Raw genomic sequence first — 23,691 nt, forward strand, 5'->3', positions numbered from 1 at the left:
GCAGATGTCACTGTAAGAGCAGTACCTCCAGCCACAGCCATCAGGTGTCACAGTAAGAGCAGTACCTCCAGCCACAGCCAGCAGGTATCACTGTAAGAGGAGTACCCCTCACCACAGCCTGCAGGTGTCGCTGTAAGAGTATTACCTCCAGCCACAGTCAGCAGTTGTCACTGTAAGAGCAGTACCCCAAGCCACAGCCAGCAGGTGTCACTGTAACAGCAGTACGTCCAGCCACAGCCAGCAGGTGTCACTGACACAGCAGTACCCCCAGCCACAGCCAGCAGGTGTCACTGTAAGAGCAGTACCCCCAGCCACAGTCAGCAGGCGTCACTTTAGGAGCAGTACCCAAGCCACAGCTAGCAGGTGTCACTCTAAGAGCAGTACCCAAGCCACAGCCAGCAGGTGTCACTGTAAGAGCAGTACCCAAGCCACAGCCAGCAGGTGTCACTGTAAGAGCAGTGCCCAAGCCACAGCCAGCAGGTGTCACTGTAAGAGCAGTACCCCCAGCCACAGCCACCAGGTGTCCCCATAAGAGCAGTGTTTTTTGGCTCATCCTCATTCTGAAGCACTGCTCTTGCGAGAGGAGCCTGCACTCAGTGGACCTATACAGTTGTAAACAAAGGGCAGCTACTGTACCGCAAAAGTGGCCTCCTTGACATCCTCTATTTCCTCCACTTTATCAATGAGCACTTTCCGAAGTACAAGGACTTGACACTCAAGAAACTTGGCATATCCAAATATTGCAAAGTAGGAGGCGTTTGTGTGCAGCACCAGTTTCTTAGCTTTCTTGTAGGCTGGTTTGAAGTTATCCCATTCCTCGAGCCTGGCAAACCTGCAAAAGAACCAGAAATAGGTGCTTAGTTGTGCGGAGGACTCTACTTCAATCTGTTTGCAAGCTTCTGGTTGAGTAGTGTGTTAGTGCAGCTGGCTAGGGGAACAGTGCACTCAGGCACTGCAGGGTACTTGGGGGTCTCAGTAGTGCTGTAGCAGGAGCAGTACAAGCCAGGACTGAGTCAATTGTCAGAGGTGTGGGCGCTAAGTGCTGGAATGGCAAGGCTGCTGCAGGCTAGGGTTGAGTCTGTTGTCAGAGGTGAGGGTGTGCAGTACTAGGGTGGCCAGGGTAATGCAGGATATGGTTCAGTCAATTGTCAAAGGTGAGGTTGCGCAGTACTAGGGTGGCCAGGGTAATGCAGGCTATGGTTCAGTCAATTGTCAGAGGTGAGGGTGCGCAGTACTAGGGTGGCCAGGGTAATGCAGGATATGGTTCAGTCAATTGTCAGAGGTGTGGGCGCTAAGTGCTGGAATGGCAAGGCTGCTGCAGGCTAGGGTTGAGTCTGTTGTCAGAGGTGAGGGTGTGCAGTACTAGGGTGGCCAGGGTAATGCAGGATATGGTTCAGTCAATTGTCAAAGGTGAGGTTGCGCAGTACTAGGGTGGCCAGGGTAATGCAGGCTATGGTTCAGTCAATTGTCAGAGGTGAGGGTGCGCAGTACTATGGTGGCCAGGGTAATGCAGGATATGGTTCAGTCAATTGTCAAAGGTGAGGGTGCGCAGTACTAGGGTGGCCAGGGTAATGCAGGATATGGTTCAGTCAATTGTCAGAGGTGAGGGTGCGCAGTACTAGGGTGGCCAGGGTAATGCAGGCTATGGTTCAGTCAATTGTCAAAGGTGAGGGTGCGCAGTACTAGGGTGGCCAGGGTAATGCAGGCTATGGTTCAGTCAATTGTCAGAGGTGAGGGTGCGCAGTACTAGGGTGGCCTGGGGCATGCAGGCAATGGTTCAGTCAATTGTCAAAGGTGAGGGTGCGCAGTACTAGGGTGGCCAGGGTAATGCAGGATATGGTTCAGTCAATTGTCAGAGGTGAGGGTGCGCAGTACTAGGGTGGCCAGGGTAATGCAGGCTATGGTTCAGTCAATTGTCAGAGGGTGCGCAGTACTAGGGTGGCCTGGGGCATGCAGGCTATGGTTCAGTCAATTGTCAGAGGTGAGGGTGCGCAGTACTAGGGTGGCCAGGGTAATGCAGGCTATGGTTCAGTCAATTGTCAAAGGTGAGGGTGCTCAGTACTAGGGTGGCCTGGGGCATGCAGGCAATGGTTCAGTCAATTGTCAGAGGTGAGGGTGCGCAGTACTGGGGTGGCTGGGGCACTGCAGGCTAAGGTTGAGTCAATTGCCAGACGTGAGGGTGCAAAGTACTTGGGTGGCTGGGGTGTTGCAGGCTAAGGTTGAGTCAGTTGTCAGACGTGAGATTGTGCAGTACTGGGGTGTCCTGGCAGCTGCAGGCCAGGTTCAGTCAATTTTCAGAGGTGAGGGTGCTCAGTACTAAGGTGGCCAGGGTACTGCAGGCTAGGGTTGAGTCAATTGTTGGAGGTGAGGGTGCTCAGTCCTGGGGTGGCCGGGGTGCTGCAGGCCAGGTTGAGTCAAGTGTTGGAGGTGAGGGTGCTCAGTACTGGGATGGCAGGGCGCTGCAGGCTAGGGTTGAGCCAATTGTCAGAGGTAAGGGTGTTCAGTACTGTGATGCCCTGGGCAGGGGCAGCTCCTCCATGTTGGCGGAGGAGCGTCACCCCACTGCTTTCTTGCAGTGCGAGAAGCAGAAACATAAAATGGTATTTTAAATACCATGTTATGTTTCTGCTTCTCGCACTGTGAGAAAGCATAAGGCAGGGTTTGGTTGTGGGTGGGCGGGTGGGCATGTCTGCTGTACGACAGTGGAGGAGTGGCTTGCCCACTGTTGTGGGCGCTGACTGACCAAACCAGTCATATACACTCTGCATTTTCTCTATGTAGGCTGATGGCCTCCCCATAGACGCCTGTGTAGTGTCGGCGTCCCAGCCAATCACAACACTGCCATTGCATCATTGTGATTGGTTTGGGGGAGGGGAGGGATGCTGCATGCGGCTCCTTCATGTTGTACAGAGGACGACGCAGACCGACGACGCGGGTTGGGCTGGCAAAGGTAAGTTAACTTAGCTTTCTTGAATTAAACCTCCTCCCCACGCGACTCCCTCCCTGCGCGCCCCCCCTACTCACCCCCACCCGCAAGTTGTACCAGCCATGACTAGGCCTGAGTGTTGCAGGCCAGGTTTCAGTTAATCGTCAGAGGTGAGGGTGCTCAGTACTGGGGTGGCCAGGGTGTCACAGGCTAGGGTTGACTCAATTGTCAGAGGTGAGGGTGTTCAGTACTGGGATGGCCGGGGGGCTGCAGGCTAGAATTGAGTCAATTGTCGGAGGTGAGGGTGCGCAGTGGTGGGGTGGCCGGGGTGCTGCAGGCTAGGGTTGAGTTAATTGTCAGAGGTGTGGGTGTTCAGTACTGGGATGGCCTAGGTGCTGCAAGCCAGGTTTGAGTCAATTGTCAGAGGTGAGGGTGTTCAGTATTGAGATGGCCTGAGTTTTGCAGGCCAGGTTTGAGTTAATTGTCAGAGGTGAGGGTGCTCAGTACTGGGGTGGCCGGGACGCTGCAGTCTACTGTGGGTCAATTGTCAGAGTATGAGGGTGTCCTAGTAAAGGAATTGCAGGGGAGGGGTGCAAAATGTAGTCAATTGTCAGAGTGATGAGGGTCTCCTAGTACAGGAATAGCAGGAGTGCATGAGGCCAAGAGTTAGTCAACTGTCAGAGCTGTGAGAGTGTCTCAGTACCGGTCTAGCAGGGGAGGGGTACACAACAGAGCCAATTGTCAGAGCTTTGAGGGTGTCCCAGTACTGAACTAGCAGCAGTGATGCAGGCTAAGACTCAGTCAACTGTCAGAGTACGAGGGTGTCCTAGTAAAGGAACAGCGGGGGGGTGCGTGACAGGGGTCAACTTTCAGAGGGTGTCCAAGGAGAGGAATAACAGGGGGGTGCATGACTGAGTCAACTTCAGAGGGTGTCCCAGTACAGGACTAACAGGGAGGTGCGTGACTGGGGTCAACTTTCAGACGGTGTCCAAGTACAGGAATAACAGGGGGGTACATGACTGAGTCAACATTCAGAGGGTGTCCAAGTACAGGAATAATAGGGGGGTGCTTGACTGAGTCAAGTTGAAGAGGGTGTCCCAGAACAGGAATAACAGGGGGTGCATGGCTGATTCAACTTGCAGAGGGTGACCCAGAAAAGGAATAACAGGGGGGTGCATGACTAAGTCAACTTTCAGAGGGTGACCCAGAACAGGAATAACAGGGGGGTGCATGACTGAGTCAACATTCAGAGGGTGTCCCAGTACAGGAATAACAGGGGGGTGCATGACTGAGTCAACATTCAGAGGGTGTCCACGTACAGGAATAATAGGGGGGTGCTTGACTGAGTCAACTTGCAGAGGGTGTCCCAGAACAGGAATAACAGAGGGTGCATGACTGAGTCAACATTCAGAGGGTGTCCAAGTACAGGAATAACAGGGGGGTGCATGACTGAGTCAACTTTCAGAGGGTGTCCCAGTACAGGATAACAGGGGGGTGCATGACTGAGTCAACTTTCAGAGGGAGTCCAAGTACAGGACAACAGGGGGGTGCATGACTGAGTCAACTTTCAGAGGGTGACCCAGTACAGGAAGAGCAGGAGTGCTGCAGGCCAAGACAGAGTCAGCTGTCAGAGCGATGAGGGTGTCTTGGTACTCAAATGGCACAGTTGTTACAGGCCACGACTAAATCAACTGTTAGACTGTTGAGTTTATTTACCCCATTACTGGGATGGGAAAGGTGCTGCAGCCAAGACTTAAGTGCATTGCCAGAATGGATGTGTCCCAGTACTAGTATGGAAGTAGAGCAGCAGGCCAGGATTGCATTAGGAGGCAGAGGGTGACAGAGTTCCAGTACTGGAATAGAAGGTCTGCTGCAGGCCAGGATTGAAATGCATTCCCACAGTGGTTTAGGGGATCTCAGTGCTGGATTAGCGGTGAAGCTACATGCCACAGCTAAGGTGCACTGCCAGAACTTTGAGGTTGTCCTAGTACTGGAACAGCAGCGGTGCTACAGGCAAAGACGGATTCACTTGTCAGAGCAGTGAGGGTGTCTTGAAACAGAAGGAGTGCTTAAGGTCCAGACCGCTGCTTATCTGCAGGTCTCTTTGCTGATCACAGTACAGGAATATCGAAGGACTTCATATCAAGGTAATGGTATGTTGGCAGAGCTGTGTGTGAGCTGCTGTGCAGGAGCAATGGGAGGAACAGGAGGTTAGGACCCAGGTGTACATGGAGGGGCATATCCACAAAGGTAAACTGAGACGAAAGTCTAACTTTACGGCTTTCGGTATTCACAAAGGGCATTTATGAGTAGTAAAGTTAGACTTTTTGTCTCTGTTTAACGTATGTTTTTGTCTTAAGTCTAACTGAGACCGAAACTCAATTTTAACTGACACAAAAGTCTAATTTTACTACTCGTAAATGCCCTTTGTGAATACAAAAAGTTGTAAAGTTAGACTTTCGTCTCAGTTTACCTTTGTGAATCAGGCCCAGAGATTTCAATTCCTCTATGTCTATGAGGGCTGAGCCCATTACCTCAGGGAATTTGCTTAGCATAGGGGGCTCAGTACCTTACTGTATGGGGCTCAGTCCCTTACCTTAGGTAACTCACTTACTACATGGGCTCAGTCATCTTACTACATGAAACTCACCTACCACATGGGACTGAGGACCTTATCATATCTGCCTCATCTTTTCACATGGGGGTTCAGACCCCTTCCATAGTGGGACCACCTGTTTACCAGAGGATTCAGGCCACAACACCCCAAAAACTTCTCCCATTTTACTGTCCCCCCCAGCCAAGTTTTACTGGCCAGTGATGTACAGCAAAAAAAAGCCACCTGACTGCCCACTCTAAATTGGGGAGATGGTTGAATGGCTTATCTCTGACTGCCCGTATTCCATTCGGCCTTCAGGGGAGTATGTCAGTGATGAAAATAGAGTATGCTCCATTAACAATCAATCTAAATTGGATGGACAGACCACGAATGTTAGAATTGGGAATCTCTGGTTGGCACAGGTATACACTTGTGACAAGCAGGGACTCTTACTTCTAAGTCAGAGTAAGGGGATCACCCTTTCAAATAACCCCTGCTCACCCTTTAGGTAGTGTGGCGCAAGCAGTCAAGACTAGTCTCAGGGCGTCATAGGTTAAGCATTTGTGAACACATACAGTAATGCAATGACACACCACAAATGGACACCAATCAAGGTTGTATCAAAAATAGTTTTCTTTATATAAGGCTTAGCACAAGACCAGAATAACGAATAAAATAACCACAGTATTATTTTAAAGTTCAATGTTCTTGTAAAAAGGCTTAAAATGCAAAAATAGGCTTCTTTTAGTTAAAATATGCTTCTTTCACATAAGTACGCTTCTGTCAAGGCTCTGTACGGTTCGTACCTGGATGTGCGACTCGTTGGCATTCAAAACAAGGGAAGTACGAGTCTAACAATCGTTGCGGACTCCGGGGTGCGTGGCATGCACGCTGCGGTGCGAACAGAACAAAGTACCTTGGTGTTGTAGGGTCCGCGACGGATAATGCGGGACAAGTCGATGGGTCTGGCTCGTAGTTCGGCAGGGTATTCGGATGCTGGTCGGGTCGCGGCGTCGGGACGCGGCGTTGGTACGGGACCTTCAGGGATACGTGCGGATGGCCCGGATTGGCTTGCAGAGTCCGTGGCGTTCGGCATTCGAGCCGTACCTTCGGTGCGGATAGGCGGCGACACTTCTCGGCGAGCCGTACAGCGTACGGGGAGGATCAGCGTGATGCGGCTTCTCGGCTCTGAGTACGGCACGGTGCAGTACGTCTTAGCAGCGTACGGACCGTACCTGCGGGACAACGAAGCTTGGGTCGGGCGTACAGGATTAGGCAGCCAGGGCTGTACGACTCGAATCGGCGGGGAAGGTTAGGTGCGATGCGGCTGGGAGGGATACGGTGCGTACTAACGCTTTTAAATCAGCGTAGACACACTGTGCCGGGTGGCAAAGACACAGCTTCTGGGCGGATGGGGTACGAGTCGTACTGGGGCCAAATCCAGCGGGAAACAAGCAATAATTGTCCAGGCAACTCAATTTTGGAAGGCAGATGAGTCCAATGGTCCTGGGACTCAGTTCAGGGGGCAAGCTCTCTTCCAAGCCCTTGGAGATTGTTGAAAACAAAGTTGCAAAGTCTCTTTTTAGTCCTTTCCTCTCCTTTCTCAGCAAGGCACCACTGCAGGCCAATCCCCCAGGTTTGGGAAAGTTACTCCTCCTTCAGCTTCTTCCAGGTCCTTCTGGTCAGGCAGAGTTTCTTCGTGGTTCAATCAGGATCTGATTTCTTAGGAGCAGGGCTCCTACATTTATACCCAGTTTCTTTTGTCTTTACAGGCCAGGGGGTCCTTTGCCTAATCCCAGTTCAGTTCTTTTCAGTGAGGAGCACTTTGTTGTTGGGACTCTGGCTTCTTCTTTCAGCAGGCAGGGCAGAGACATCAGACGCTCACCAGGGGGTGGAGCCAGCATTGTGGGGGCAGAGTACAGCCCTGAAATGAAATGAATGAAATGAAAAGAATTTTTATAAAGCGCGATGGCTACCCTAAGGTGTCCCAGCGCTAGCGAAACTGAGTATGCATGAATGGGTGAGGGACCTAGTCAGTGGTGGTAAACAGCAGCGTTTTTAACCCTTTTCGGAAGGAGAGATGGTTGGATTCTGAGCGCAGATGGAGATGGAGGGAGTTCCAAAGTTTGGAGGAGTTATAGGAAAATAGTCGTCCGCCCGCTCTGGATCTCTTAATTTTTGGGACTCTAGTCAAGAACAGAGATGTTGACCTGAGATGTCTGGTTGGAAGATAAGGGGAGATCAGTGAATGGTTAATAGTGGCGCCGGTCTTCCAGAAGGCGCGATGGGCAATACATAGGGCCTCATGTAGGTAGCCAAATACCGGTCGGTAACGGCCGATTTTCGGTAATTATACCGTTACCGACCGGTATTTTGGCTATTGGTATGTAGGGGGTCAATTTCTGGAATCGGAATTTACCGATTCGGTAAAACTACCGAATCGGTAAAATTACCGAATCGGTAACGTTACCGATGTGGTAATTTTACCGATTCGGTAATTTTACCGAATCCGTAAATTCCGATTCCAGAAATGATATGTAGGGGGGGTGTGTGGGTGTGTTTAGGAGTCGGTATTTACCACCAACTTATAGTTGGTGGTAAATAATTAATGTATGTGTGTATGCATTTTGAAGCGCTTAGCAGTGTGCAATGTGGCAGACATACATGCCCTTAGGGCATGTATGTGTGCCACATGTGCACACATGGCCGAATCAGGGGTGCAACAGGGTGTCAATGTGACACCCTGCCACCCTTGCATGTTCTCCACCATTACCGAATCGGTATTTACCGATTCGGTAATGAGGCATACCTTCCCCTCAATGGGAAGGAATGCCTCATTACCGAATCGGTAAATACCGATTCGGTAATTACCGAATTGTAACGAATCGGTAAAAAATACCGACTCATTACCTACATACGAGTTACCACTTCTTAAATACCGATTCGGTAACGTTCGGTATTTTAGAAGTGGTAACTGGTATGCTACCTACATGAGGCCCATGAGCTCTTAAAGGCAATTCTTTCCCTGATTGGGAGCCAGTGAAAATTCCTTAGGCCAGGTTTTATAGAGACGAGACGGGGGACATGCAGAAGCATTCGTGCTGCACAGTTTTGGATGATCTGCAACTTATTGATGGTAGACTGATGGGGCCCGAGATAAAGGGCATTACCGTAGTCCAGACGGGAAAGTACTAATCCTTGTGTCATGATCTGTCTGGCTTTGAAGGGGAGTACGGGGAGAATTTTTTGGGTAAGCCTGAGCATACCGACACAGGTGGCTGAAAGCTTTGCCGCCTGGTAAGAGAAGTTAAGGGACTTATCTAACCAGAATCCCAGGCTTTTAATTGAGTCCTTGGGAGTGGTAGTGGGTCCAAGGCAAGACGGCCAGGGGAAGCTGTTGATGGCATTTGAATAGTTGCCCAAAAGCATCATCTCTGTCTTATCTCCATTTAATTTAAGACAGGAGGAGGTCATCCAGGAAGCAACTGCTTCTAGGCAGTCCCTCAAGTTACTGGTAGTCTGTGTCAGAGTTTGGTTAAGAGCGACTACTAACTGCGTGTCGTCTGCATAGGTCACAATCTTTACCCCGAAAGGGCGGACGATTGCAGCCAACGGGGTCATATAAATATTAAAAAGTGTTGGACTCAATGAGGAGCCCTGTGGTACTCCACACCCTAGTGGTTTGCGAGGGGAGATAGCGTCATTCTCGAAGACCTGAAAAGAGCGGTTGGTTAGAAAGGATTTAAACCAGTGAAGAACATGGGTGGAGACTCCCAGATTAGAGAGTCTCTGAAGAAGGATACTATGGTTCATGGTATCAAAAGCTGCGCTGAGATCAAGGAGGAGGATGGCAACGGTCCCTCCTTGATCAATAATCCTCCTAGCCTCTTCCGTCACTGCGACCAGAGCGGTCTCAGTCCCGTGCAGGGGCCGAAATCCAGTTTGGGAAAGATCTAACAAGTGATTGGTTTCGAGAAACTCTGTCAATGCCTTGTTGACATGTTTCTCCAGAATCTTACTTATCCAGGGTAAGAGAGAAATTGGACGATAGTTAGAGGGATCATTACTATCCAAGTTAGGTTTCTTTAACAGGGCCTTTACCATCGCTTGTTTCCAAGGTAGCGGGACTATGCCGGTGGTAAGGGAAGCATTGAGAAGGTCCATAATAATCGGCGTAATGAGTGGGCTGACCAAGATCAAGGAACGCGGGGGCGCAGGGTCATTAGGCGAGCCTGACTTGATCTGGGACATCAAAGGCTGCAGGGTGGGCATATTCAGAAGAGGGAGTTTTTCCCTATTCAGAGTCAAGGTGCACTCCTCCCACCCATCCTGGTGTACTCTCTCTATTCACCACCTGGCAGCCCCAGCCTGTCTCCTGGAACTTCCCAGCCCTGTCACTCAAGCTACACACAAAGAAGACAGCCCCTCCCAGCAGAGGCGGACTGAAATGGTTAGGCACGCAAAGGCTAACTTTCTAAAACTAGCATTTGCAAACCCAGGATATTAAAATAACCTTTTCTAAAAGATGTATTTTTATTATTCTGAGTTCAGGCATACTAAACATGAATTTCTACCATGCTTCCTGAGCCTGCTAGGATTATAGAGTGTTATAATCTACCAGCCCATTCTGGCCTATGGAGAGCAGGTAGCCTTACAATAGTGAAAAACGAAAATGGCTGTAATTCACTCTTAGGACATCCCACACACTTCAGGGCATGTCCTACCTTATCCTTACAATGCACCCTGCCTAGGGCCTACCTTAGGGGTGACTAACATGAAGGTAAGGGAAGGTTTAGGGACTGGCAAGTGGGGACACTAGCCCAGTCAACATGACAGTACCAGACTGCATGCAGAATCTGCAATGGCAGACCTTAGACACATTTTACCCGGCTGCTTCTGTGGGTGGCACAACCAGTGCTGCAAGCCCACTAGCAGCATTTGGATATACAACCCTTGGCACCCCTGGTGCACTCTACTAGGGACTGATAGTAAACCAAATAAGCCAAACATGGAAGTCAATTCACATAATACATTTTCCCATAGGGAGCACTTGCCCTGTGGCACTGGATGGCAGTGGCACAGGGCCCTGAGCAGCTAACACCAGCACAAAAATACATTGAGGCACAGACAAAAATGGAAGGGTGACCCACGCCAATGGTGCCAGGTCTAACAACGAGTTTGGCGGAGCGGGTACTGTCGCAATTGGGAATCCTATTCTTAGTTAGCCTCTTAACACCTTCACAATGGGAGAGGTGAAACTATAAGTATCTGCCAACACCTGTTTCGCCCCAAAACTTCTTCAAGGGCTCAAATTTCATATTGGAATAGTACATCATTAGTTGTCGTTGATATATACAAATTGTGACAGCTGTTGAGGATTACAATAGTTGTGGGTATTCCATCAAGCGGAGGCCGTGAAGAAAGGTTGTCAAAAAAAGTGTTTTTGCCCATTTTAATTTCCTCAGGACCTTTAGAAATGCCTGCAGCACAAACCGCTGGACAGAATGTCACCGAATTTGGTAGAAAGGTAGATTTGTTTACTCAGATTGTGCTTTTTGCTATTTTTGTGTAAATATGTTCAGTAGTTTTCGAGGAAATTTAAGAAAATAAACATACTGATATCTGTTGCTGCAGCTTTTCCATGACTGTTTCACGACTAATTGCCAATGCGCCCGCCTACAAGAAGGCTGTGATTGAGTGGTTGTAACCTGTACAGAAAGTTGTGGGTGCCATTTTATGGCTCAGGGAACAGTTCACAGGGCTGGAAATTTGGGACAAAGTGATATAAAGGGGTCCTGGTAGAAGTCCTCTGACCCCACGTTTGACAAATGTGGGTGTTAATGACACAAGTTATGTGTTGAAAATCGTTTTTGTTTTACCAAAGACGATATTCGCGAATACGCCGCAACCGTCAGCATAGGCCCCTGTGTAACGTCGCTGAGATTTTGTGACAATCGTGAATTCTTCACAAAGATTGATGAATAAATAAATATGTATATATATATACACACCCACCCAAAGTTTTACTTAGACATGCACACACCCACTCACAGACACTCACGCACCCAGTGACAGATCCATTCGGACACTCATATACCCACTAACAGTCCCACTCTGAAACAAACACACCCACTTGCAGACCCACTCAGAGACTCACATCCACTCACAGATCCACTTAGAGACTCTTGCACCCACTCACATACCCACTAAGACACTAATGTAGCCATTGACAGACCCACTCAGACACTGATGCACCCACTGTCAGACCCGCTTAGAGACTTAGACACCCATTCATGGACCTACTCTGAGAGTCTTGCACCTGGTCAAACACCTACTCAGACGCTGATGCACCCACTGACAGACGCACTCAGAGACTCATGCACCCAGTCACAAACCCACTCAGAGACTGAGACACCCACTGACAGACCCACTAACACACTGATGCACCCACTGACAGAGCCATTGATAGACTCTGACACCCACTCACAGACTAACTCAGAGAATGACACACGCACTAACAAATCCATTCAGAGACAGACGCCCACTCAAAGATGCACACAGACACTAATGCACTCACTCATAGACCCACTGAGAGACTCAGACACCCACTCAGCGACCCACTCAGACAGTGACACACCGACTCACTGATCCATTGAGAGACTCAGACACCTACTCACGGATGCATAAAGACACTGATGAACCAACTCACACACCCATTCAGAGACTTAGATATGTAATCACAGACCCACTTAGAGACTCATGCACCCACTGACAGACCATTTTATGTACTCACTCACAAACCCACTCAGACACTGATGCACCCACTGAGAGACCCACTCAGAGACTCATGCACCCACTCACAGACCCACTCAGACTCCTGCACCCACTCACACGCCCACTCAGACAATAATGCAGCCAATCACAGATCCACTCAGAGATTGAGACAACCACTGACAGACCCCCTCAGACATTCACACACCCACTCACTCACTCACCCACTCAGAGACTCCCATTCCCACTAACTTACCTATACAGCCACTCACACACCCACTCTCAAAGGTTACAGATTACAGTTCGGAAATCAAATTAAAAAACACGTAGAATTCAATAAACCAAAGAAATTCACTGAAAAAAACAAAGGTTACAGGGACATAGTTAGCTCAGGTAACTAATAATTCTAAATTTCTCTGGTTTTGTATTAGTGAATTTTACTTGTTTTGTATGAGTGAAATGTGAGGCCAACTACAATGTCCCAGTAACCTCTGTTTTTTCATTGAATTTCTACTTTTTTTAAATTCTATTTCCTAACTATAACATCCCTGTAACCTTTGTTTTTTTCAGTTAATATATGTATGTATCTTTCTATCTATCTATTAATTGGAAACCCTGTTGAATAATATTCTGAACAAATCAGACTGACTAGATGCATTGATTATAAGAAGGCACTTGCCTTTTATGATCTTGTCGGCCAGATTTATCAATAAAGCATTCTGGACAAATCGGACTGATTAGATGCATGATGGTAATAATACGCAACCACAAGAAACATATGAATGTCCTTGCCATAGAAACTGTCTCCCAAATAGCATTCCGCGATTGGCAGCTCATTGGAGCTCTCAATCCATGGTGTAATTGTATGAGTCATTTGACGGCAATGTTGTAAGCAAAAATACTTGAACCATGCCAGGGGAAGGGATGTTCTCACATGACAGTACTAGCACAGCATTGACTCCCGTAACAGTATGGCGATGTTGATGCCCAGTGACCTGCTTATTTAAACATGGTAACAGTGTAATGTTGTGAACATTCAGGCATTATTGCGCGATTCTCCCGATTGGCAATTGAAAAAACTTTATTGACACAGTTTTGTTTCCATACAAACGCTAGTAATGCAAATGTATTTGTTTCATTTACAGGATTTGACTCATGAAATACGGATCACTGTATAATGTTTTCAATACTGATTTTAATATCACCCCTTTTGGAATTGAAAAATGCGTGAATATGTATGAGATAACTCTTCTATGTCTACATACCATTAGTTGTATTTCTAGAGGAATTTGATGTGAGGAAATCACTTTACAAAGGCTGAAGGCCGAAACACGTCGTCCTTTAATTAGTGCACATTAAACCTTTGTGCCTTCTCCTGGTGTGCCGCCTCTTATGTTTTCGCTGATTGAGGCGTCGACTTAGAAACTTTGCTATATATATATATACATATATACACACACACACACACATTACCTACTGGCGGTCGCCAGTAGGTAGTTATAGTTAGGACCCTGTTTCCATAGGAAAACCGCAACATTCTATTTTGAATAACTTTGGCGCCGGTCGACGAATCCTCGCGAAGTTTTCAAAATAGGTGGGGCGCTGCGCACCGCTCCTACCCTGAAAGTCTCGGGGTGATTCGTCAAGCGGGGGCTGAGATAAAAGGGGGGTCCCAAAACGCGTTTTTCCCATGCATTTTTCCATAGGACCTTTAGACACAGCTACAGCCCGAACGGCTGAACAGAATTCCTTGAAATTTGGCAGAGAGGTAGCCATAAGGTCAAGGAAGTGCCTTTTGCAGGTCTGGTGTAAATCTGTTCAGTATTTCCTGAGAAAATAGCATTTAAAAGCATATATATATGTGGGCGGAGCCTAACCACACATCTCGTCCTGAGATCTGATTGGCTGTCAGCACTTCATCCAAGAAGTGTTGGCAGCCATCTTGGGACCAATATACATGATAGCACCTCATTAAAAAGCATTGCAGTTAATAGAAGGTTTTAAGACTTTAGTTACATTATAAATCATTTGTTGATGGTACCATACTCATTTTAGGAATTGTGGTATGTTCTAAGGTGATTTCACCATGTGAAAAAGCCTTCTGCTGGGATATCATGATTGAGAGAAAAATATTTACTCATGCTTTTACCACAGAGGTTTGGAAGGTGATCTATAAGCTAAACTGAGAGCTTATTTTCTGTAAATTCACATTATCTTTCTCAGTCATGTGAGAATGAAGTCTGACATTCTCAGTAAAACATGTACATCCAACAAGGGCAGAGACTGTCAGTTGATTCCTTTGTGTTCTACTGCAGCTTCCCAGAGTGTTCCAAAGAACTACTAGAGCGCTAACAGCCCTACTTATGATAAACGTATGGCACACCTGAAGCCATCTTGCTTGGATTAAAGTGGTAACTCTTAAAACATTTAATTTAAAAAGGAACACAATGAGGGGGTTCATTTTTCCATAAAAAGTATGATTAGTGCTGCAGAAAGAAAAATTAGGGCACATTTTGAGTGACTTCTCAAATCCTCTTCTATTTCATTAAAAAATTCTGACATGCAGACTGAAACATGCATTTTCAATACCAGCAGCAGTTTTCCCTGGTGAGCAGTAGCTTTACTACAGTGATCTAATGAGCAAAAAGAGTGCTAACATTCTGAATTTATGGCAAATGTGTGACACATCTGAATGCCTTCTTGATGGAATCAAAGTAAAAAACTGAAAGTATTTCCTACTGAGGAGACTGCAGTAAATGAGGAAATTAGGAAACTTCATAACAAAGAAGTCTCCCAAGATGGCCACCAGAGACAAAAGAGCCCAAATGTAGCCCAAATATCACCCAGATGTAGCCCAAGTATAGCCCAATGACAGAATGTCCCAGAATGTTCTTAAAAACAACTAGAGCGCTTACTGTCTTCATTATGACAAAAGTATGGCACACCTAAAGCCATCTTGATTGGAATAAACTGGTAACACTTAAAACATTTAATTTAAAAAGGAACACAATGAGGGGGTTCATTTTGCCATAGAAATTATGATTAATGCTGAAGAAAGAAAATGAGGGCACATTTTGAGTGACTTCTCAAATCCTCTTCTATTTCATTAAAAAATTCTGACATGCAGACTGAAACATGCACATTTAATACCAGGAGCAGTCTTCCATGGTGAACAGTAGTTTTACTACAGTGATCTAATGAGCAACTAGAGTGCTAACATTCAGAATGTATGGCAAATGTGTGACATATCTGAATACCTTCATGATGGAATCAAAGTAAAAAACTGAAAGCATTTCCTACTGAGGAGACTGCAGTACATGAGGAAATTAGGAAACTTCATAACAAATAAATCTCCCAAGATGGCCACCGGAGACAAAAGAGCCCAAATGTAGCCCAAAATCACCCAGATGTAGCCCAAATATAGCCCAATGACAGAAGTGTGCAAAACACTTATTATTTTGTGTTTTTGCAGTGTTATATAGTGCAGACTTGTCAGGTATTGGAGTGCTTTACATGAGCATTGGTTACATCACACAAGAACAAATTCATTTTGGTTGTAGACATGGGGAAACTAAGTGATTTGACCAGAATCACAGAATGTCGAGCTGAAGCAGAAACATGTCTGCAGTTCTGGAAGTAACACCACATCCTCTCCCCTAAGTGCAACATTTAATCAAGTGGTCAACTGGATAAAAAAACATAAAGATAACAAATAATTTAAAAGTGCTTTGTCGCTATTTGAAAACTCAGAAAATATGTCCTTATTTTAGTCTTTTAGAGCACTAACCATAATTTTGATGCCAATAAGACCTTCTCATATATGTAATTTCTAAAGGAAATGCTCTAGGTATTACAGTTTTGATTACATCAAGATGATGTCAGGCGTTCCACACTTTTGTAATAAATATAGAATGTTAGCAATCCAGTTGTGCATTAGGATACTGTTGGGAGGCAGAGGCCAGGGGCACGGACTCTGAAAATTGAAGGCAGGTAGGAGGGTGCAAAGGCAACAATTTAACCACACTGAGCAGGCAGGAAGGGCCGTGGAAGCACAACAGACTATGGAGGGCAGTGGAAAGGGGGGCAGGGGCAACAAACCAACAATACAGGACTTGCAAGAGAGGCTGTTGGAGGGAAGATCTATTACGGGTCAAGGAAGCTAGGGGCGGTCCCCAGAGCCCCGGGAGCCACCACAGAACTGAGCAGGAGAGTGAGTCAGGGACAAAATGGGCACCTTAATTTGAGCCGGGGTGCCTAGGAACGCTTGCTCCAAAAATGAAGAAAACAGACATATGAGACATGGAATTGGAGGCAGAATACAATGGCAGTTTAATGAGAAGATGCAACTTCAAAGAAACCGCAGAATAGAGACATAAAGTACAAAATACAGAATCCAGATAATCATACAGCTGTCATGATATTCTCTGTATCTCAATTAATGTACTGACAGAGAGAGAGAGAAAACACATCTATAAATGCATCATGAGAAACAAGTTACACCAAGGAAAATGTTACCTAGGAACACTCATGTTTACTCTTAGAGCAAGCATTCCTGCAATTACAATACAAAATCTTTTAAATGCAAAAGTAAAGAGAACAATGGTTAAACATAACATGACATTTCATATAGCTAAAATAGAATAAGATACTTCAAGCAAAGCAGAGCAAGACATTTTAAGCAGAGGAAGACAAGAGCTCCCAGCTCTTGGGGAAAACCTGCACAGCCTGTTAACCTACATACAGACGGCGAGGTAGTCCCTCGATATCTGTGGGTGCTCCCTTTTTATATCATTTTGTGGGCTCCTTTGCACGCTACATCTAACTACGTATGCTACCCAAAAGCTTCGTCTGCAGATTTTACCAGACATTTCGTCATTTACCCACTTAATGCTGACAATGGACTGGGTGAAAATGTCAGTCTCTCAGGCCAATCGCTTATCGTAAGTTCCATAGAGCAAGCAGAAAATAATGGGTATTGTACGGGAATTCAATATATTCATGTATAAAATCTTCTCAGTTCTCCTAACTTGACGCTCTGCGGTTGCCACTTCCTTAAAAGCGGGAAACCTGCCCAGGAAGCAAGTACCAGTCCAGGATGCAGCCTACTGTATATCGACAGCTTCAGGGGGATGTTGAACTTTGATACCGAGCACGGGGCACTCGGGTAGGGTGGGGGCTACTAGTTTGGAGCAGAAGGCCTCGCAGACCTGCCTTCAGACTGCTATACACTAAAATTGCAGAGCTATGGTCAATTTAACAAAGAGGCCTACATATTGAACAAAAGGGCCTACACAGGGGTTTTATGCTGGCTGAGTGGTAAAGATGTCTCAGGATAATTATATAGCAACACAGGACCCGCTGGTCAATTTAATACGGCCTACAAATGCGGCTGGCAGGGCAAGGACAAGGGTCTCATACTTCAGGTGTGGACAGAACGGGCCAGGGGCCCCCTGTGATACAAAATCTACCCTCCTTCAAGGCTGTGGCAATGTAATAGACCATTGTGGGCAGAAGGAAGAGGCAATGGTAGTACAACCATACATGCCAACAGACCCGATTCAGCCAGGAAACGTCCAATGTTTTTAAGCTCAAATGGGCTTTATTTGACTGTCTCCTGTCTACAATATCCTCTTTTTCAATGTAACTCAAAGGGGAAAATCAATACCCCAGTTTTTTTTCAAAATCTCCCTCTTACCAAGTTCAAAATGTTTGCAAGTATGGTACATTGGATCATGGAAGGAAATGGGATAGGGACATAGACTTGGATAACAGAGGACTGGAGGGACATGGAGAGGTGCAGAAAACTGATCCTGCAGGGCAGGCATCAGGGTTTGCAGCAGCACAATACACCACACAGGGCATGCAGGACGGGAGTGCAGCACAACAATCCATAGAAAGAAAGAGGGAGGGGACAGGACCATGCACATGGACAACAGAGAACAGAGGGGCAAGAGGCAATGGTAGCTAGCTGACCATAATGGACAGACAGGAGAGAAAGCTGCAGCATAACAGAACATAAAGGGCAGGAGGGACGGATCAGGGGCATTACAATGGAACAGACAAGCCAGGAGGGAGGGAGTAGGGGTCTGCACATGTAAACAGAGGGCTGGGGGCAAGGGGGCAGGGCAGGAGCAGCAAGATAGCCATGGAGGTCAGGCAGGATGGGCACTAGAAGCAAGACACACCATGAAGAGCAACAGTGAGACTGTGATGGCATTCACACAGACCATGGAGGGAAGGTGGGAGGGGGTCAGGGCCAGCTAACTGACCACACAGGGAAGGTGGGAGGGGCCATGGCAGCACAGAAGACCATGCATGGCAAGTGGGAGGGTTAGTGGCAGCACAATGGCTATGATGGGCAAGAAGGAGGGTGCAGGGGCATGCACAAAGGACGATGGAGGATAGAAGGGAGGGTCAGGACCTGTGCACAGACAAGAAAGTTCAGGGGAAGGGACCTCACAACAGACCACACGGGGCAGGCAGGAGGAGCAGTTGCAGCACAACAGACCAGGGAGGGCAGAAGGGTGTGGCAGTGCAATGGACCATGTAGGACAGGAGGAAGAGGATAGGGGCATGGCATGTGGACAGGCAGGGTGGAGGTGGCAGGGACAGGTTACAGTCATCTGACAATGCTAGGCAGGTGGGAGGGGAGTGGCAGCTCAACAGAACACTCAGAGTAGATAGGAGTGGCAGATCCATGGAACATGGTGGGCAAAAAGGATGGAGCAGGGGCATGCACAAAGACATCGGAGGGCAGGGGGAAGGAGAATAGGGGCAGCAAGCTAAGCACAGAGTTTAAGCAGGAAGTCAATGATGGGGCATAGAATTGGGCAATGGAGGGCAGGAGGAGTGGACTGGAACATCATACTAAATTGAGGGCAGTGGCAGCACATTAGACCATGCATGGCAGGAGGGAGGAGGCTAGTTCATGGATTCACACAACAGAGGATAGGGAGGAGGGGGATGGGGCAGCAAGCTAACTGTTCAGAGAAGGCGGGTATTAGGAACTTTATTGGTTTTAAAACATTGTGTCTGTGCGAACTACTTAAAATATGAACAAGTATGCAGCATAATCTCACTTTTATTCAGGAAGAAGAGGACGTTTGTGACTGTGACTCCGGGCTCACTTGGCAGAAACACCCCCTGACCCTCCACCCCCTATCGCAAAATGTAATGCCCGTGAAAAGGGTAGGTGAACACAGTGTTATATAGAACATAGTCCTGAGAGCACGATTGAAAATGAAAACTAGATATAGTGTATGGTATAAACTATGCACCAAAAAGTGTGATATAAGATGAACCGGGCGTGAAATATAATATGCAATACATTGTGCGCAATGACAGATTCATTGGAGAGCGCGAGATAGCACAGGCACTAGCGCGTGCTATGCGATATGCGCCTTGGAGTGTAATATGCACAGGGCAGTGTTGTGTAACCTAACTAGTCTCTAAAGTTGTAATATAAAATATGTGCTGGGGAGTGTAACGTTGCATATGCACTGTGACAAAGATATGGATCCCAGATTGTAATATGTATGACATAGCACTGTGCGTTATAACATAGGCATCGAGGAAGGCACGTTAGATGGGGCAATATAACCCGTGCGAAGACAAGTGTGGCATGACATATTCACGGGGTGGTGTTACAGTGCACATGGGCTAGAGAGTGTCATAGCATATGCACTAGCTAGTGGAATACAACACAGAGGTGTGGCACTCGGCAGGCAATGGTGGGTGTAACACAGCATTGGGCTCTGTCAGGAGCGCGCTGTGACTCTCAAGTGATGTTCATCCCCTTTCCAGAGAGTAAAATAAAAAGTATTACACATCCGGCAGTGGATGTGTGTTTTATTAACCGTGAGGGGGGTTTCTTACATAGTTTTGGTCGAATTTTTGTCGAATCCTCTTTGAATGGCTTGGTGTGCATGTGTATTAAATGTGCCCGTCAATAGCTACCCATGTTTGTATAAATAAACGACAAGGGTGTCTACCGGCATTAGGCACGGTAGGGCATCAGACATGTCAGAGCTTTACTAGTGGTGTAAATACATTCCACGTGGATTCATTGCATGCATAGTCGCCTTTTAATGAATATCACGCAAATCGTCATGGTGATAGGTACGTACGGTTTGTCCAGCATGTCCTAGGTGTGTCTATAAATATATATTTTTTAAAAATAATAAAAAACAGTGGCCGGCCCTGGGGATTGGGGTCAAAAAAATATAATTAGGAGAAAGGCCCTGGGGGATGGAGTCATCAGGGCCTATAAATTAGAATAAGAAGGGGAACCACACAGCCCCCTTCTTAAAAAATTAAAATAAATAAAAGACTGGCGTTGTGCCGGAGGCCATACCCCCTCCGTGCAGCACTCTGCAAACGCGCCCCCAATAGGCATCTCCAGTATGCGCCAGGGAGCTGCGCTGCAGACAGGTGTTCTGAGGCCAAGCCCCTATTTACACCTCTCTGCAACGCAGCTCTGTGGCGCTTACTGGAGGTACCTAGTGGTTTAGTTTGACCCTAGGGACCCTTAGGATTCAAGGGGACTTAATCTCTCAACTTAGAACAGCCACAGGGCGCGTTTACACAGTGGTGAAGGGAGGGGACGGGGCCTGAGGTGACGTGTGCAAACACGCACTATGGCACGTTTTAAATTGGGGATATAATTTCCCTTCAATACTGAGGGCCCCTGGGGGCTAACTAGCCCACCAAGTGCTTCCAGTAAGCTCCACTGAGCTGCATTGCAGAGAGGTGGTCCAGGCCGTGCCACTTTTTACACCTCTCTGCAACGCAGCTCTGTGGCACTTACTGGAGGTACCTAGTGGGCTAGTTGGACCCTAGGGAGCCTCAGGATTCAAATGAACTTAATCTCCCAACTAAAATTGGACACAGGGCGTGTTTACACAGTGGTGAAGGGAGGGGACGGGGCCTGAGTTAACGTGTACAAAAACGCCCTGTGGCCTGTTTTAAGAGGTAGTTTTAATCCCCATGCCCTATTATATACTAGGGGCTTACAGAGGAGGTCATGCTAATCACAGGGGGACCCCAACGCATAATGTTCCCTAGTGTATGTAGGTGTTTTCACTGTATTCTAAGTGTCTTTTAACATAGTACTGGCTCTAGGACTGGTTAGTCAGACTCAGTTACCACCAGTGTCCGTCTGAAAAAGTTGAGGGTACAGGATGATTTTGCAACAAGGCTTCTTTCTGCTCTTCTTTTTGTTCTTTCTGCACGTTATCCTTCATCCTGCACTTATCTTCGTATTTGAGGACTTCTGTTGCTTCTTTCTGCACTTCTTTTGTTTCTTTCTGTGCATTTTTTCTTCTTTCTTCACATGTCCTATCTCTGTAGGCATAGTTAGAAATTAGCATTTAAAAAACCTTTGAAATTCACAGAAAAAACCATAGGTTTCAGGCACGTTATAGTTAGGAATTAGCATTTAAAAAACCTCAGAAATTCACTGAAAAAACCATAGGTTTCAGGGGTGTTATAGTTAGCTGGACTTTTCACTTGTACAAAACCATTGAAATTCCCCCGTTATAGTTAGTTCAGCTAACTATAACTCGCGCGCCCGCAATGCACTGCTGATGACGTCACATATTACATCACTCATGACATGGTCAGTGACATCACTCATGACATCACTGATGACATCATCCTTGCGATAGAGTGGCAGACCTCCTCTCACCCTAATATAACCTTTGATACACACATTCAAAAATAGAGACTAAAATTTTCAAAACAATGGACATACCAATACCAGTTACAACAACCTCTTCAGTAATTCTAAGATCCACATACACATCCACTCATTCACCAACAGTCCTATACAGTCACTCATACATGTACTCACTCATCATATGTACTCATACACCTATACATCCTGTTACACAATGCCACTCATCCATAGAGTTACTCACACACATAGTCACTCATGCTAATAAAGAATCAAACATACATTTACTTGCATATACAGTTATACACACACCACCACACTTACTTCTACGGAAACTTACACATACTTAGTCTTTTAAACAATCACTTATAGAAACACATACTTATTCATACAGGAACTCTTTCAATCTCTCACTCTCACATATACTCACATATATACACCAATAGTCACATATACTAGTTTAAAACATATGTAGTTACTCATAAAGACACTATTGAGACAGTCATTCACTCACTAACACACCCATACACACACTCATCCACCCATACAGTCCTGCACACATGCTGTGTTCAACACATACAAACAGTGAGTCACTCATTCATGCACCTATGCACTACGTAATACCCCCCACCGAACCATGCAGACACTCAGACTGATACTCAAAAAACCAACTAATAACCTATATAGACACCCATGTAGCTACTCACCAACCCATGCAGCCACTTATACACAAAGTGAGAGACTGATACAGATATTTACATATTTAAACATTACTCACTAAGCCATGTATTCACTATGATACACTTAATCAGTCAGTTACACAATCCATTTTTCAAAAACAAATCATCCATTTAGACACTTATATACCCATTTATTCTTCCATCGACCTTGAGATATACATATATAAAACATATGTAATTTTCAGAAAAACACACATTCACTGGATGATGTCATAAGTGATGTCATCAGTGATGTCATTTGAGATGTCATCAGTGATGTCATGAGTGATGTCACTGACCATGTCATGAGTGATGTAATATGTGACGTCATCAGCAGTGCATTGCGGGCGCGCGAGTTATAGTTAGCTGAACTAACTATAACGGGGGAATTTCAATGGTTTTGTACAAGTGAAAAGTCCAGCTAACTATAACACCCCTGAAACCTATGGTTTTTTCAGTGAATTTACATATATATATATATATATATATATATATATACATATACACACATACATATATAATACCTACTGGTGGTAAGGGTGTGGGAATGGTTTTGAGAATGGTAGTGTGGAAGATGGAGTGGGTGTGTGAAAAGTTATCAGGGGGTGTGAGTGGGTGCATCAGAGATTCTGTGAATGATGTCATCAGGGATGTTATTTGAGATGTCATCAGTGATGTCACTGACCATATCATGAGTGATGTGTCAAGAATTCCTGTCATGCGAGGGGAGGAAAACGGTAACCAGCGAAAACGGACTACATCTCCCAGGATGCTTAGCGGTTGAGAGGTTATGTAAACAGGAGAGCTGTTACATAACTCAAGGAAAACACGCCCTTATGTAAACAGGAGAGCTGTTACATAACTCAAGGAAAACACGCCCTTATGTAAACAGGAGAGCTGTTACATAACTCAAGGAAAACACGCCCTATAAAGGGAGGAACCGGGAGGTACAACGCTGTCGGATATTGTGTTTACACCGACGTACCTGCTTCGTGAAGAGCAGTGT

General features: G+C 46.4%; 1 protein-coding gene across 1 annotated transcript in view; it reads right to left on the bottom strand.

The window, feature by feature from the left end:
• The window catches only part of LOC146859437 (adenylate cyclase type 10-like), a 357,025-nt gene that overhangs the window by 171,250 nt on the left and 162,084 nt on the right, over nt 1–23,691 (bottom strand). The window contains exon 4 of the mRNA XM_085646984.1: nt 637–832. Within this exon, the coding sequence (XP_085503110.1) occupies nt 637–832 (196 nt within the window). The remainder of the gene's footprint in view (nt 1–636; nt 833–23,691) is intronic.

This window comes from Triturus cristatus, chromosome 3_2 (assembly GCF_964204655.1).
Source record: "Triturus cristatus chromosome 3_2, aTriCri1.1, whole genome shotgun sequence".
Classification (NCBI taxonomy): Eukaryota; Metazoa; Chordata; class Amphibia; order Caudata; family Salamandridae; genus Triturus; species Triturus cristatus.